This window comes from Sinocyclocheilus anshuiensis, unplaced genomic scaffold (genome assembly GCF_001515605.1).
Source record: "Sinocyclocheilus anshuiensis isolate Anshui unplaced genomic scaffold, SAMN03320099.WGS_v1.1 scaffold328, whole genome shotgun sequence".
Taxonomy (NCBI): domain Eukaryota; kingdom Metazoa; phylum Chordata; class Actinopteri; order Cypriniformes; family Cyprinidae; genus Sinocyclocheilus; species Sinocyclocheilus anshuiensis.
In genome coordinates this window covers 511,446-528,585 of record NW_015558621.1, presented here as the reverse complement: position 1 = coordinate 528,585, position 17,140 = coordinate 511,446, and the positions used below count along the sequence as shown (strand labels likewise).

Genomic DNA, 17,140 nt, shown 5'->3' with positions numbered 1-17,140 from the left:
CCTCATTGGCCGCTTTGAGCCGTTGCTGCGATACGTCAACGCGTCCGCCATGTTTGTGAGGGCGAGACTGCCTTAAAAATAAATGGAGGTAAACGGGGGAGCTGCGTTTTTTTCTGGATAAAAACACGATAACGTTTACATTTATCAACCGATTTCAGAGGTTTGTGATCTACATGGAGTAAAAAATAACTCTGCCTCCAGTTATTTAGTTAGGTTTGGAAAATTATTAATTTTCGTAAGAAATTGTGAAAGATCACACTTGTCTCACTTGTTGATTTGATAGATTTTTTCGGTTTACAATTCTAATGTTAATGTAGTATAACTGTGACATATACATGTTTTGTAATTTGATTAATATTAATTATGATTATATAATAATATTATTATATTATGTATACGGATAAAACAGTGGAAACTACTTCTTCTTCTTCTTTGGATTTTTTTGGCGTATTCCGCACCATATTCCTTTGCTTTATTTATTTATTTATTTATTTAACTATCAAATTCGTTTATTTAATCCTGTTTCTACTATATATTCCATTACTATTCTTTGATTACTACCTTCTCTTAATCCTTTTCCTAATATCCAATTTATCTTCTTTTTTTCTTTATTATTACCATTTAAGTTCTTTATCATTTTAATTCTCTCTATATTATATTTCCGACATTTTAATATTACATGTTCAACGGTTTCTATTACCCCACAAAAAGCACATTTACCTGTAATATGTTTACCTATTTTGTATAGTGATGCATTTAGTCCTGTGTGCCCAAATTGTAATCTATTTAAAATCACCTCATCTTTCCTACATCTTCCAAAATTGTATACTTCAGTGGAAACTATTTTTTTTTAATATAATATAAATTAAATATATAATTGTACGAAAAAATATACATAACGTTAAAGGAAATGATAGTGCTGCCCTGGCGATTTTCTTATAATTACAATAAAGGTACGGCCAAGCATATTGAATGATGCATGAAATGCCGTATGCATTGTCGCCACTAGATGGCAATATTATCTTGGTAGTATGCTGTTATTGTGTTTGACGCATCAGCAAATATACATTTGTAAAGGCTTGTGGGAGGCGTGCTTTTGAAAGACAGCATGTTTATGGGAGATAAACACAATTGTACTAATAAACATATATTTATTATGATGAAACAGCTACTATTCTAACAAAAAAACCTTTTGTGAAAAAAGGGTGTATACACTGGACTAACTAAACCTTTGAGTATTTGAGGATAATACTGTTTAATGATAAAGTAAAAGATGTTGTGGTTTTACATGGCATGTATTCAGCTAAAAGTGTTAGAGAGATATCATTTAGATATGGATTATTCCTGTATTTTTGTTCAACAGAAAAAAAGAGTTAAAATTAATTGTGTACACAAGGATTTTTTGAGTGGATATGAAAGATTAGAAGGATTTTTAGATTTTATAGATTCAAGATGGATGATTTTTATGTATCATTCCAATAAAAACAAATGTGACACTTTTATTTTTCTCATACACCTTTTTGTTGTTTTGGGAATTAAATTAAATTTATTTATTGCAAGAGACCAAAGCACCTGTTTGGAGAACATTGTCAATAAAAAAAGAAAAGAAAATTTTTTTTCAAAATTTTTCATGGAGTTTTTTTTTAATTATTATTAATGAATGAATGGTTGTTATATACACTCGAGTTTGTTTCAAAATGTAGGATTGATATGACCACAGAATGTGAGGGAAATAAAGGTGGATGGGTCTATTAAATGTGTTATCGAGTCATATTGAACAACATTCGTTTGTAATCGATTACTCTACTTGCCACTACTATTGACTAGGTCAGCCATTACAGGAGCCAGGAAAAGTAATCGAGCAAGGATCGCATTTTGTCTGGGAGAGAAACGCTGTCAAAATGCCTCTTGGTCGGTTATTTTTGAGGACTTCAACTGTCAATAAGAGTGAGTACGAAAATGCAAATTATGCTGGGCGTACATTATAGTCTAAGTACATTTCCTCTGTTCATTTGTTTTATTCGCCTTATGGAGGTTAGCAAAGCAGTGTGGTCTGACCTTGCTTAGCTTAGCAAGACTAACAACACAGCAGCTGAGCCAATACATGAATTTAATCGCATGATGAAATATTTATATAAGTAGGATTAATCAGGAGAATTTAGGTTGCTTTTTTATGTGTATATATATATATATATATGTGTGTGTGTGTGTGTGTGTGTGTGTGTGTGTGTGTATATTAGTTGCTTATTAGTGCTTTACACTCCAGTCCAGTTGGTGGCGGTAAATGCACCAGAAGTTGGTTTGCCATCCGCCATAAAACGTTATTAGAAGAAGAAGAATTATTTATATAAGCAATAAATTGCACAAATTTTATAATTAGCCATATAATTAGCAAATTATTTTATAATGTCCATATATTATGTTTTAATTGCTATTTTCAGTTGTTTGTGAATTACAACAAAGGACAATGCAAATGTATATTTTTTGATATCTTGTTGTTACATTAATGCGCATTACATCTAACAAAATGAAAATATTGTGCATAATAACGTTTTAAATATTTGGAAAACTGCCACCAGTGTGTTTTATATTAGTGCAGCTGGTTAATAAATCAATTCATATACAAACTAGCAAGTTAAAAGTTAGGTACCAAAACTGTCCACTAAACCAGACATTGTGTTAAATATAAAAAGTTTTGAGGATTGCTTTTCTCTCTCCTTTTAGTGGTTAGCAGAAATTCCTTTATAGCTTCTAAACCGGATCCCTCCAAGCCAAACATGCTGAGAGTAGGACTAGCATTTGGGAGCACAGCTGTCTTGTGGGCATTGGTAACTCATTTTGAATGATCTCTCAAACATACGCACAAACAAACTTTTTTGATTCTTCTAAACACACTCTCTGTTCCCCACCAGCTGTTTAAACAGCACAGCACTGATGTGCATGAGTACAAAACAAGGAATGGGTTAGAGTAATTCATGAGGCCATGTAAGTAAAACCATTAATTCTCTCTAAAAACTCTTTATTCAGTGTTAATGTAATTTGTAAATTTTGATGCCATGCTACTGATGTAATAGTATCTCTTTTTTCCCTTTGTAGGGCAGCAATTGCTCTGTGCTTTGTGGATCTTCTTTTGTGGATCTGTTTTTCCTGTTTCAGTGTTCATCTGCTTGTACAATAATGTTTATTAAAGATGTGTATATATAACCTGCCTGTAGTCACTCTCTCTTGACTCCAGCAAACATGAGTTGCAGAGATATAAATATAAGTTAAATATATGGTTTAACTTTTTCCCCTTCAATTAAGTCTAATGATGTGATTTATAACCAAAACAATTACAGTATAATTCTTGTACTTTGTGTATGCTAATTAAGTAAATACCCATGGTTAATTCTTTCTACGGGATCAGACTTTTGAAAGCAACATTCAGTGACAACAAACAAGTCCTGTTCCAAGATTCAGTTTTTAATATTAAATAAGAGTCAGGTTAATGTGGTTAGGAAAAGCAAGTAGAAGATTTGAGTAAAAATATTGCCTTTGTACAGTGGAGAACACACGGACACAAAACAACAAGTATGTTGATGCTGGATTTTGGTGCCCCCCAAAGGGAGAAATCCCCCACGATTTTTGCATGCTTTGCATGGTGGGTAAACACACTACTGCTAATTAATTGGCCACAGAGCTCTGGAGATTGTCTTATTATTCACTGCAGCTTTTCAATACACAGCAAAACATACTATTAAACAGAATAGTATAATAAACATTCGACTGAAGCTAACAGTAGTTAGACATGTTACACAAAACACATGCAAAATTCTGGTAACGTTAGTGTTCAGTTATGAACCCTAGAAAACAACTATTAGAAAATGTTCTATATAGGTTCTTATTAGTTGTCACACCGCTGTGAATGTTAGTGGAACGTAAGAATTGGGATAAAAATAAACAGAACCATACAATAACATTAGGGAAATGTTCTGTTATTGCTGGTGCCACGATAAAGCGTGGCTAAAAAGACTGTTTGAGTAAATATAGATAGTTTTGCAATGTAAGTAGCATAAATTAAGCAAGCAATGTGGTTGGTAGCGTGCCACGGAATCCCAGCAGTGGGAGGATTCAGACACGCGCTTTCTCCTCCCCTCATGTTCACTCCTCCCCTCCAACTGTCTCTGCACTTTCAGTCATTCATTGCGCCTCCACTGGACTCGTCTCGCACGCTGCTTTCCTCCTGTGGCAGTTTGGACGATGTTTGCGTGCAGAGCAGCCTGGCACAGGTGTGGGCCTCTGGCGCGACAGTCCCTGTACCGCGCTCGGCTCAATAGAGATGGTGAGCACCAGTGTATCTGTCTCGTAAAGTTTCATTTTTTCCTGTAAATCATGTAATTTGCAGTGCGTTTTGGGCTTTAATTGTGATATTTCACGCTTTTCGACTATTGCTTACAATGAAAATGTGCTTGAGCGAGCTGTATCATAATATTTTACAAAAACTAAAAAAAATTTGGGCAGATGGCATGTGGTTTAGGGTTAAGGGGACATGAAGGTCAGTCTCAACATCGGATCCTATTGGTGCTCCACATTTTTAAATGGCTTTCGAGATACGTTTTTAGTGCCAGACAGAAGTTACACGCCTACTATACTAACACATGTTCGCATTGTCATTTGCGAGGAACACAATGTACACATCTCAAACAGCAGCCTGGCACCAAGCACACAAAAATGTAGCCATCTTGGGCACTGCAGATCTGCACTAATAATCATTTTGCAGAGATGTATTATTGAAAAAAAAACAAGAACAACACATTGACCATTCGTGTGCATTTGTGAACATTGCGAAAAGTTTGTTGTAGGCTCTTGAACTTGATTAGATTAATGATTGTTCTGTCAGATTCATTCCGGTCGTCACTAAATGGATTATGAAACACGAAATTGCGTAATAGGGAGTCAGTTGAAATTTGACATTTGGCATCATGGAGTAAGTACTCTGCTTGATTTGTGACCTTCAGTGTTCTAAGGGTGCCATAGTATGTTTCCACGTACAGCTCACGTGGTTGTTTACGTGGTCGAGCTATAGACGCCTGCGCGCGGACCTATGGCTGCTGTATGGCTAGCCGTTTACATTTAACCCTTAAATCTTACTCTATTTTCATGCTACTAGTACATATTTGTATGTATGATTTGCAAGACTATGTAAAATTCTACCTAATTATTATGTTTAATTCAATGTTACTTGCTGTTTCTTTGTAATTATATGTGAAATTTTCTAGCAATTCGGAGTGAAAAGTTTCACGGTAAATGCTATATTATTTTTTTCCAGCGTGATCCCTGTTGGGAAACCCTGGTTGTTTAAATAAACACGTAGACATTCTTGAAGTGAGACATTTGCCTGCCCTTAGGGCTGTACTTGATTGTATTGGTTAAATATATGTGAAAATCTAGGTTAGGATGTTTGTAATGCAGTTAATAAGAATATTATATGAAAATGTTGAAATAAACATAGATATAATCACACCGTCTGTCCTGTCCACTAAATATCTCCTCAAATAGCCATGAGCGGATGGGACGGTAGGCCTACACTTGTCAGATACCACTTGCTTAAAGCCTTTCATTGTAATTCTTGTTCGCTCAGCCGTTCCAGTATCAAGCTGTGATAAATCTCTTTGCGGAAGGAGATTTGCTGGTTAGTTGGGTTAAAAAGTTTATGGGTTTCAACAGACATGAGGTTGAGTAAATTACGTTGCAAATAGTGAACTTTTAATGTAGTTGTTAAAGTAAAAAAATATTATTGGACACTTAAACTTGTGGAATAAAATAAATATGACTGACTGCAAACAAAAAGGCATTTTTGGTAACTAAAAACATTGTTTTATTCATTAATTCATTGTTTTATGCTGCATCCACACCATTAGGTGTCAGTATAAGACCAAGACTATTGCCATATTGTGAATTTATTTATTTATTTTTGTAAATATTGTGTGAAATATGTTTACTTTCATCATTTATCTCTTATTTGCGGTTGTTAAATAGTATTATGTAAATATAGGAATTATATCAGCTATTGCCAAACTAAATTAAGTGTTGCGTTCCTGTGGCTCAGTGGTAGAGCAGCGCAGAAGGTCGTGGGTTTGATTCTCAGGGAACACACATACTGGTGAAAAATGTATAGCCTGGATGCACTGTAAGTCGCCTTGGATAAAAGCGTCTGCTAAATGCATAAATTATTATTATTATTAATTATAAATTAGATATTGTCATCAGCATCTGACATTGAAAAAGTTACATTGGTTCCTAGTAGTCTAACCGAGCATGTATCGCTTTCTGTTTGGTTCACCCTTTGACTCCTGTGAAAGATTAACAGATTAGCTGGTATAAATAACACAGAGGTGTCTAGAACCTATTTACTCTAGCTGGGCATGAGTGACTGGATTATCTTAATGAGAGTATTGAAGATACTCCTTAAAAAGTCTACAAAGTTTGTGTCAGAATGATCTTTGCCCTCCAGTCCTGAATGATTGGACTGCACTGATGGTTTTCTAAATTTAAGTTGCTCCCTGCCCTCTAACTTTTTTTTAGGACAAGGAACTGTCAGCACTAAGGAGAGGTTTTTGATAGTCATTGAAGCATAGAATATAAAATGAAATAATTGGTGATTATGTAAGAAAACAGACAAAATAATGCATATGCATAATTCTTTTTATGTATTGAGAAATAATTTACTGATATGTATACCATTAAATAAACACACAACTGTTGCAGTAAAACTTGTATATAGAGGGTTACAAACCTGAATTTTCTATTTTATTTTGAGTCCACTTAGTACTCCACATCCATAGTGTAAAATGCTGTTCACTTAAGATTACCTTCACCATATTTTTGAGTTATGGAAATAACACAATACATATCTAGATGAATGCTGACAGGAATATTTACAGGTACCTAAAACCATTGCCCAGAATCCAATCAGGCAGTGACCTACTGGGCAGAGAGCAGCTCTGGTTTGACTGCCATGAAAGTCAATCTGTGTCAGACACTTTGACTAAAACATTATTATAAAACATATTTTAAAGTTCTATTAAACTATTAACTTGATTCAATCTTGAAACTGAGAGAGGGAGAAAGGATATCTTACATTGTTGCCTCAACTAATAATGTGCACACATCCAAAATCTTGGTCTTACTCCTCTGTTCTCTATGCAGTAGTTCCACGGAGGCTCATGTCGTCAGTTCCTGGTGGCTCCGGTGAGAATTTCCTTTATGTCGTCCTCTGCGGTGGAGCCTTCGCCGGTGCCGTGGCATATGTAAGTCTGATTAAAGGGGTCATATGGTGCGATTTCAAATTTTCCTTTCTCTTTGAAGTGATACAAGCTCTTGGTGCATAAAGAAGATCTGTAAAGTTGCAAAGACTAAAGTCTCAAATCCAAAGAGATATTCTTTATAAAAGTTAAGAGTCAACCACGCCTACCTAAAACGCCTCGTTCTAACACGCCCCCACATATCTACGTCACTATGTGGAAATATTAGCATAATGCTGCCCAAATGTGCACGCAAAGAAAGAAGGCGTGGTTTCAGGAACAGCAGTAGTGTTGATGCAGCCATGTCAGGGAGACGCTGTGTGTTTCAGTGCGAAAGCAAAAGCACTTTATTTGGCCTTCCGGAAGTAGATGCAATTAAGATTTATTTACAACAGAACAGCACAACCCAGATGTTCGAATTTGTGCAACGCATTTTATGGATGACAGTTTTTTTGAACCTAGAAGAGTACAAGGCTGGCTGTGCACAAAGACTATTTCTTAAAAAAAAAAAAGAAAAAGGGTAAATTCCGGCTTTGCTATGACAATCTGGCACTTCTGAATCAGCGACTGTAAGTATGTTTTGTTATTAGTTTAAGTATTTGCTATTGACTGTTCAAATGCGGAGTTTTGCGCAGCGCTGAGTAACGCGTCGTGTGTGTGTGTGTGAGGGGAAGGAACAAGGTCACATCACAGGAGAGTTAACTGCCTGTCAGAAATCAAACATATTCTGTTACACCAAATACACAAAATAATGTTCTTTAAAAAAGCATCATATGACCCCTTTAAAACTCAAACCATTGATGATATAGTTTGATGTCAGATCACTTGTTGAATGAATTAATGTCTTTATTGAATTGTCTGATAGGCTTACAGAACAGTTGCAACAGACCACGCACGTTTTGTTGATCGTGTTTCTGAAATTGATGCTCGTCCCAAGTCTGACTGGAAACCCAAACCATCGCCACCCAAGAGTAAGTCTCACCTATGGTCTGGTTAAACATCAGATATTATTGCTGTAATTTAGTCAGTGTCACTTTTGGGATTCAGGTTTTCCTATGGCCTGTTAAAACTAGGATGCAAGAGCAGAAACCATTTACCTGGCTACAGGAAGTTGAATACTAGCATAGCTGTCTCAAGATGAAAGATACGGGCATAAGGTCATATACAGATAATCTTGTTGGACATATGTAATGAAAACAATGCTATTCACACAGCGCTGGTAGTAGTAACCCTGTGAATTTCATTCTCAGTGGCATCAGGAATGCTGATCTAAATTGTCAGCTTATGTCTGTATCCAAAAATATGAGATCTAATAAATAAATAATACATTGCAGCCCTTCGAGTTGGGGTATGTGGAAGACATTTGGCACCCTCTCACATTTATCTTGTGGTCGGAACAATAATGTTAGACAGCTGAAATTTGCCCTCTTAGTTCACCGTCACAGTCCTGCCAAATCCACTTCCACCACATTAAATAACTGTATCAAATCCAAGCGTGTCCAACACTCCAGCATCTGAGCCAAACATTATTAAACTGCCTTATCTAAATGACAGCAGCATTAAAAAGCGCTCTCATTCAAGTATAATAAATAAGGGGATATTATGTGTTGTAATGCGGTCTGATATGAGTGAGTGACTGCTGACAAAGTTTTATACAGCCGCTTCAGGGTTCATTGACATTTCAGATTACAATGTGCCATCATTTAATTTTTTTGTTTTGTTTGTTTGTTTTTTTAGGTGAGGAGAATGGCAATGGTGAGTTCATGTGTGATCTTTTTATGTCATAATATCTCCATGATGTACCATAAATAACTTTATTATGATATTTAAATGGAAAAATTACAGTTCTGTCTTTTAAATGTTTGTGTAACACATCTGTTTGCCTCAAAACAAATAGGATCCATTTAGTGAAGTTTACTAAAACTAACTTGTGCTTTAACTTGCATGGTCTGAACTGCTGCATGACAAGTATTTTTGAGAGTTATTACTGGAACTGTATTATAGCCTTGATTTCTGAAAATAAAAGGTTAACTAAATGATGACGCCCCCTACTTTTCAGTCTCCTCCCATTTAGTCGATCCTGATACCTTATTGGCTGCAAAACACCGGACAAAGATTATATTCTTGGCACATAGGTTATGACCTGTTCTGATTAATATTTGCTATATGCCAAGTAGGATCAACTTAAGTTTTGCAAATATCCTGTAATGACACTACAGTGGGCAGATATTGCTAGAATAATGGCTAAACTGCAATGCCAAAGAGCCTAGATCTTCCACAGACTGAAGCCGAAAAGTAAGCTAAACAAGACTGATTTTGATGAAACAATGCATTTTTATGGCATTTTTTGTCTTGGTGTTATTTGCGCTACAGCATTCCTGTAGAGTGTGGTACTTACAATGCCAAGTTCATGGGTTCAATTCCTGGGGAAAGTATGATCTGATAAAATGGATACCTTGAATGCAATCACTTTGGATTAAGGCATCTGCCAAATGCATAAATGTATGAGTGGATTAAAGAGTTGTTCTCATGTCACCCTTCTAACTCACCTAATCCCCTGATCCTATTTGTTGGAAAGCCCGTTAATCAGAACTGGGTGGCTTTCTCTTTGACACTGTGTCACTTTCCTCTTGAATAAGCTGTGTATATGATCCATCTGCACCCCTGTGCACTCCCATTTTCTCTCACAACACTTTTTCCCATCTTACTTACCTGTGCTCCTATTTTAATGACTAGAATTTTTTAACCGATGGGACCAGATTGTTTATACCCGCTGTATAATTGTTCGTGACACACAAGTTTTTAATACTAGAGGAAGATCCTCCAACATGTTTATTAGATTGTGCTGGTTTTAACTCATTGAGAATTTTTTTTTATTCCGTTAACTCTTTTGAAGAGATTTTTAACAGAGTTAAGCCAAATACAGTTATGGAAAACTAATAAAAACATTATATAATTCAGCCATAATATTTCTCGCCATGAAAATAGCCATAGAAGCTGGAATGGCGTTAAACACAAACAAACAAACATTATACTGTGGTCTTTCAAATACCAAAACAGAATATTAAACAACGAACTCAAAGCTTCACCTAATCTTTTTCCTAACTTTCCTAATTGTCTCTTTGCTCTGACTCTTTCCAGAGTAAACTAATTCGGACAGTCTGGGCTGGTCACCTATAGTCTTCAGTCAGAACTTTTTGGATGATTCTCTTCTGAGCTAAAGTCGTTATGAGTACTGCTTTTTCCATTGAACTGATATTTTTCATTCCATTGATTTTTAAACCCTTATTTAAAATGTTAATTGTGGTGTAATACAGTAGAAATTGAAAGACTGCTTCCCTGTGAGTTAACTAATTAAATACGCACACAACAAATCCCCTTTGGTTGTTTTTCTGTGTTGCTGGAATTCACAGAGTTGCTGGTACTGCTAACTTTGAACAGATGGTAAGGCTCAACCATCTTTGTATTCCCTCTCCACCTGTCCTCCCAGCCCCTTTCTTCCTGTTGTTTCTGTTCAGTTTCTCTTTTTATTCTCCCTCCTCATTCTTGGGTTTTGCATGCTGCCTGCAGTGATTGGGTTGTGTGTGATTTTGACAAAGCTAGATTTATATTCCCCGTTTAGCCATTTATTGGGGGTTCCAGGAGATTTGATAAGATGGATGTGTGCGAGGCATTTTGAAAGGCATGGTGGCAAATGTAAACATTTGACTGTGTATATGGATGTTCTTAACTGCACTGATGTTCTTAGGTAACTAGCATAAATTAAATTCAGTTAAATGAATACTACTATAATATATTATACTTCAACTAAATAATTAAATTATCATTACTATTTATATAATGAAAATAATTATTTGAGTAATAATTACTTTTCTTACATTTACTAAAATCATTATAAAGTATCAGTATATAGTTTATTATATTATTATATATTATTTGCAGTTAGTACAGTTCTCAAAAGATTGTTAATTTATGAATATTAGGAAAGTAAAATTATAGATATTGGTGATTATATTACCACCTTACAAAAACTGTCAATAAATGTCTAGGTATCATTACACTCCTGAATTAAAAGTTATATTTTGCAAGATCTATAATATTACTTCTCTGTATTTATAAATGAAAAATCTGTAAAAATTGAATTTCAATAATTGAAAGTAATTACTTATGAAAAATTACATTTGGATTTGTATAATTTTAGTAATGTAAGAGAATGTAATTGTAAAATGTAAAATGTAAATAAGAAAGTTATTATAAATGATGATAATTTTTATTTTATAAATAATAAATGATGGAAAAAATCTCTAATTTGTAAAAACATCATGGCAGTATAGATTGATCTAAATTAAATTAATTTATGACAGGATAATTTGAATTACTGCAGTGTACTGGTTTCTTTTTTTTGAGATTTTGATTGCAAAATATGCTTTTCAAAAAAAAATGTTTTCTTATTTTATAATCTTATAAAATAATCTTAGTCTTAAAATAGGTTTCATTTTCATTAGGCCAAATATAATTTCAACCCAGTCATTTCTATGTGAGATTCAAAAGTGAGTATGAGTGTGCTAAAAATGAAAACGTAGCTTGATGCCCAATTGTTCTTTCTTCTGTTGTCTGTTTAGAAGAAGCTAGTGCAGAGGAAGGAGAGGTGGCAGAAACTGTAGAGAGCACAGCCGAGGAGGATGTTCCTGCTGAGGCACCTGAGGTCTTGCTGGAAACAGCCGAGGCCACCAGAGGGAAGGTGGGAACTCTCGAGACCGTTGTGGAAAAGGTTGCCGAGACGGTTGCAGAGACTGCAGAGGTGGTTGCTGAGGTGGCGGGGGTTCTTCATGAAACCACAGAGGAGGTGGCAGCAGTGGCAGAAGAAGTGCAGAAGGTAGCAGAGGAAGTAGAAGCAGCAGCAGAGGCTGTCGTAACTCCTGTTATCCAAGCTGAAGAGCCGGCGTCAGAGAGCAACGGTATGCCACCAGCCCCCCAAGCGGAGGCAGTAGCAGAGGCTACTAGTACAGAGTCCTAAATGGCTCATGGGTACTCAAACACTCACCCACACACACACACACACAAGATACGGAAGACTCAAATGTCCTATACAGCAAAATGGTCACTGTCTCACTTTATCCAAACATGTTACCGTTACATCCAAAAAAGAACACAACATGGTACTTGAACAAAATTAAGAGAGATTTTATTGCTCAAATACTGCAGGTCTTCCTCATTTTTCCTCTCTCGGAAGTAGATTCTTTAGTCACAAACTGAAGTTTTAAGGTGCTCAGAGAAACATTAACTAAATGACAGTGTATGTGATTAACTGTATAGTCTTCATCATACTGTACCTCCTCTTTTTGCATCGATGTGTTATACAACAGGATTTGATGCTTGAGTTGCAATAATGTCATCCCACTGTATAGCACACAGCTTATTGTGTATATTTTTATTCTATTCCTGGATTTTGCTGGAAATATTTGAAAATTATATAAATTATAACTTGAACAAAATAATTTTTTTCAAGTATTGATAACGGTAGGTAGAAACCACTGTGAGAATCCAAAGTTGCTGCTTTTTGTTACATGTGACCAAACATTCCAATGGACACACTTCAGACCATCTACTCCTGTTCTCCTTCTTACTCTTAGCTTCACTCTCAATCTTCTCACAAATCTGAGCCAGCCTTCTGTCATTCTGTCAGCCTTCTATCCTGCCTTATCTGCTATTTGAGGCACAAAAAACAAATGTACTGCTGTGTGTAGTTTTTTGTTGTTTTGTAATAACAGTAACAGTTCAGTCGAAAACGTGCTTCTCTGCCAGATATCACTTAGTTGGTATACGCCAGTTAAAATTGTGAAAACTGTGAGTGTTTTGCTCCCTAGCAACTTGGCCAGATGTGTTTCTGTATTAGTTTTCCCTTTATATTCCTCTGTGTGACTGAACTGACAAGGAACTCAGTAACCTACCGAGAAGGTCATGTGTTGTGTGATTAATGAAACTGCTCATTTATTTGGAAATTGCAATCGTGTAATAAAAGTGGATAAGGGATTCAAAGCCAATTAATCAAATTAAATTGATAAATATCAGAAATATTCTGTTTAATTTTTTTCTGAAAACATTCTGCTTTTACAAACTGAAATATAACATCTTTAACACAAGTTCATCCTCTGTTTTAAAAGTAATGTTTTAAAATGCTGCATTTAGTGTAAAGGTCCTTGTTGTACATTATAACCTATAATATCATCTCTACATAAAGAGTTGTTTTATTTCTTAACTTTTGCTGTAGTTATACTTGTGGTGTGCCCCTTTCTAAGTGATATTTGGCAGTAAAGCCCCTTAATGTATGTTCTGAATGATGGGAAACCCCTAAATGGAGCTGCATGCTGTGATCATGCATAATGATACTCGCTGAAAGTCTCTTACATTCTGTGAAATGCAAAGATAGACACCATAGATCATACCGGAATGCACTAAACTTTACTTAAGCTCTTTTCTTTGTTGTTAAAACTATCACTAATGTAGTGGGGATGAACCTCTGTACTCTACTTTTCGTAGTCTCATTTCTATCTTTCCTATTTTGTCTGTGTCTAGATTAATCTTTTGTTTTAAACTCCAGACACACACACCGAGAAATTACAATTTATAAACAATTTGAACTTAAAATTGACAGTTATAAAACCTTTAAATAAGTCATTTAATTCCTCAAACATCTAATGTCTGTTTTTTTTGTGTGTGATTATTGGGTGGCTTGATTATGTCTTGTAGGGTTGGTTAGCACACCAGCAGCAGAAACAGTAAAACTGGCTGCTGCCTCCGTGATCGAGGCTGTTCCTGTGGAGTCTGTATCCGTGGAAGATGTGTCAGTTGAAGCTCTACCAGAGATGCCCACTGAGGTTCCTACAACAGATCATTTGGAAAATGTACCAGTAACAGAGATGGCACCTGTTGCTCCAGTGATGGAGGAGGAACCAGCTTCTCTAGTAGCAGAAGAAGTAGCAGAGGCACCAGATGCCACTGTAATAGAAGAGCCTCCTGTAGCAGAGCAATTGTCCATTCCTCCAGTGACAGAAGTAATATCAGTTTCCCCTGTTGTAGATGAGCCTGTTGCTAGAGTGGTAGAAGAGTCTCCAGTAGCAGAGGAGACACCAGTTGATTCAGCAGCAGCAGAAGTATTTGTTGCTCCAGTGATTGAAGCAGCACTAGTTTCCCCAGTTGTAGAAGAACCAGCTGTTGCAGCGGTGGTAGAAGTGGCTCCAGTTGTAAAGGAGACACCAGTTGATTCTCCAGTATCCTCAGAAGAAGCATCTGATGTCCCTGTGATAGAAGAGGAAGTTTTAGTTGCCCCAGTGACAGAAGAGACATCTATTGCCCCAGAAGCAGAGGAGGTATCAGTTGCCCCAGTGATAGAAGAGATGCCTGTTGCCCCTGTGACAGAAGAGGCAGCCGTTTTCTTTGTAACTGAAGGCGCACCTGTTGTAGCAACTGAAGAACTTGAGGAAACACTTGCAGCCAAAGTAGCAGAAGAGGATATTTCAGTGGTTGAGGAAGTGAAGGCAGAAGAGGTGATTGCAGAAAGTGCAGTTGTGGAGGCTCCAGTAAGTATAGTTGAGGAACAAGCAGCAAGTCCAGTTGTGGAAGTTACAGAAAGTGTTGTTGAACCAGATGTTGCAAGCATAGTGGTCACTGAGGAAGTTGCTCCAGCTGAAACGTCAAGTGCACCTTTGGAAGAGCCCAAACGACACTACATACTGGTTGTCTTGGAGGGAGCTCCCAAAACAGAAAAGAAGCCAATGGTGCTCGGTGTATCACCCGTGACTGGCAAGATCATCCCAGCCCCTGATGATGGTGAAGAGCCATCGGGACAGGTAACAGGTAATCTGGTTTAACAATGCACTGCTGGTTAACTAGTTAAGAAAATAATGATGGGAGCAAATGTGGATTAACAGAATCATTGCTTGACAAATACTTGAAATTAGATTAATAGTGAATTAGCTAGAAGATGGTAAGATATATTAAGACAAAGGCGGGTGTATTCTCATGTAAATTCTTGACATACTTTATGACATTCTTTTTATTATATAAATGTTACTTTTTAATATTGTTCCTAGGGCAAGCACCGTATGCTTAAAGTGCAGATGTATTAACACCAACTAAAAAAGGTAACATCATATTATGAAAATCATGTTTTCTATGTTCATTTGTGTTTTACTAATATAATACATAATATATTTTCTAATAATAGTAATTGAAATTTGATATTTGTATCAAATGTAATGTTTGGAAATGTAAACATCTCTATTATAGTCTAATATATAATACTTTGATTTTTTTTTTTAAATATTAAAATAGAAACTTTATTGAGCACAAGAGACTTCTTTAAAAACATTAACCAATCTTACCGATCCAAACCTTTAAAAGGTAGTGTATATTGACATGATATTTTCATTCTTGTTTTGCATTTTCTCAGTTGGGAGCAGTCAGATGTCCTGGGATAGTAAACCGGTTCCCTGATAAACAATTAGTGATGTGCCTTCCCCATTTCCTTGAGCCCCTGGATTTCAGTAATCCTTACACTGGGCCCAGAATGCAGTTTCCTTCCGACTCAGCTCAAAATAATACTCTATTTCCACTGACATGCTCTCCACTGGAGAGTGGTTACTTCATGTGAACATTCACTTCACTCTGATGTGAGACAAAAGTTTCTTGAAAATTATAATATGCATGAAAAGCTGTGACCTATATTTATAGCCTTTTTAAATGGAACGCCACTCTTTTTGACTCAACTGCACATTGGAGCCTGTACTATAGTGAACCCTGCCTCAAACATCACATTATAGGACATGTCTTGGAATTGGCATGTCAATAGCTGCAACCAGCAGGGCTACAAATTTGCCACAAACACTGTCATACCTGCATGCTGGCCATCAGTTTTCTGGTTCTCCTCTGTCTTCAATCTATTTTTCATTTGCATTATTTATGAATTAGCACTATTATTATTTTTTGTACCTCTCTACCTCAGCTTGAAAAGACAGTGTTCTCCTTTTTCTAGTAACCAGTATTATAGTAACCAGCTGGCATTACCAATGGGACATGACTAGGTCAAAAAACAACTGACAAACCGATTACCTTTACCAATATAGTCAATACAACAATAAGCCATGTTACAAGTCACATTCCAGTATTCATTTCTAAAGCGAGTCTCTACAATGTTATCCAAAAGGCAGACCCCACTGCTGCACTCCTTTGCCTTTGTTTTGCTGTTCTCTCTTCTCTTGTGATTATAAAACTTGTTTGGCAAATACATAAATAAATTCCTTTGCTTGATGTGGCAAAAACAAGGTCCCCAAATCTGTTACGCTAACGTTACACTCTCGCTGATACTACAGTTTTGATGCTCATATGATTTGAGATTTTAGACTGGTAGACAGGCATATGTGGATCCACAAAGGAAATTAAGGTCAGATAAATAAAAATAATAATAATAAAATGTAAAAAAAAAAAAAAAAAGACCTAACAATTTTGTCTCTTTATTTCCTTCATATTTCAAAAGGGACCTTATAAGTGTTATAAGTAAGATTGCAACTACATTATGTGAATGTGAGGGAATAATGGGAAGTATGGTTCAGTAGAAATGGTGTGTCCACCGGTTCTTTTCTGTTTTTGTTTTAAGGGTTAGGGATGTAATACCCGTTCATGTGCTCTTATGAGGCTTCTCTTTCACTGTAGGCCCTAACTAGTTTTTTTTTTTTTTGACTGAATGTATGTCAAAGAAAAATAAAGAGTTAAAACACATTTTTGTGTGATCGTTTAATTATCAGGCGCTTCAGTGCAGATTTCTCTGTTAATAAGCTGCAATATTAGATTTGGGAATG

General features: G+C 36.0%; 2 protein-coding genes across 5 annotated transcripts; both read left to right on the top strand.

The window, feature by feature from the left end:
• The first annotated feature begins 1,790 nt into the window (after positions 1–1,790).
• ndufc1 (NADH:ubiquinone oxidoreductase subunit C1) lies at positions 1,791–3,204 on the top strand. Its single transcript, XM_016476542.1, has 4 exons — positions 1,791–1,947; positions 2,725–2,828; positions 2,913–2,985; positions 3,097–3,204. The coding sequence occupies exons 1-3, from the start codon at positions 1,902–1,904 to the stop codon at positions 2,970–2,972; spliced, it is 210 nt and encodes a 69-aa protein (XP_016332028.1). The 5' UTR covers positions 1,791–1,901; the 3' UTR covers positions 2,973–2,985; positions 3,097–3,204.
• Positions 3,205–4,102: 898 nt separating this feature from the next.
• LOC107680624 (protein MGARP-like) lies at positions 4,103–16,834 on the top strand. Of its 4 annotated transcripts, none has more exons than XM_016476604.1 (8): positions 4,103–4,321; positions 7,189–7,289; positions 8,149–8,254; positions 9,021–9,038; positions 11,906–12,241; positions 14,034–15,133; positions 15,377–15,427; positions 15,736–16,834. In XM_016476604.1, exons 1-7 carry the CDS (start codon positions 4,240–4,242, stop codon positions 15,410–15,412), a joined length of 1,779 nt encoding a protein of 592 aa, XP_016332090.1. In that variant the 5' UTR covers positions 4,103–4,239; the 3' UTR covers positions 15,413–15,427; positions 15,736–16,834. The 4 variants fall into 4 exon arrangements, with proteins under 4 accessions (XP_016332090.1, XP_016332088.1, XP_016332089.1 ...); XM_016476602.1 differs by having other exon boundaries at positions 4,171–4,321; positions 14,034–15,140; XM_016476603.1 differs by lacking the exon at positions 9,021–9,038 and having other exon boundaries at positions 4,171–4,321.
• Positions 16,835–17,140: the final 306 nt, after the last annotated feature.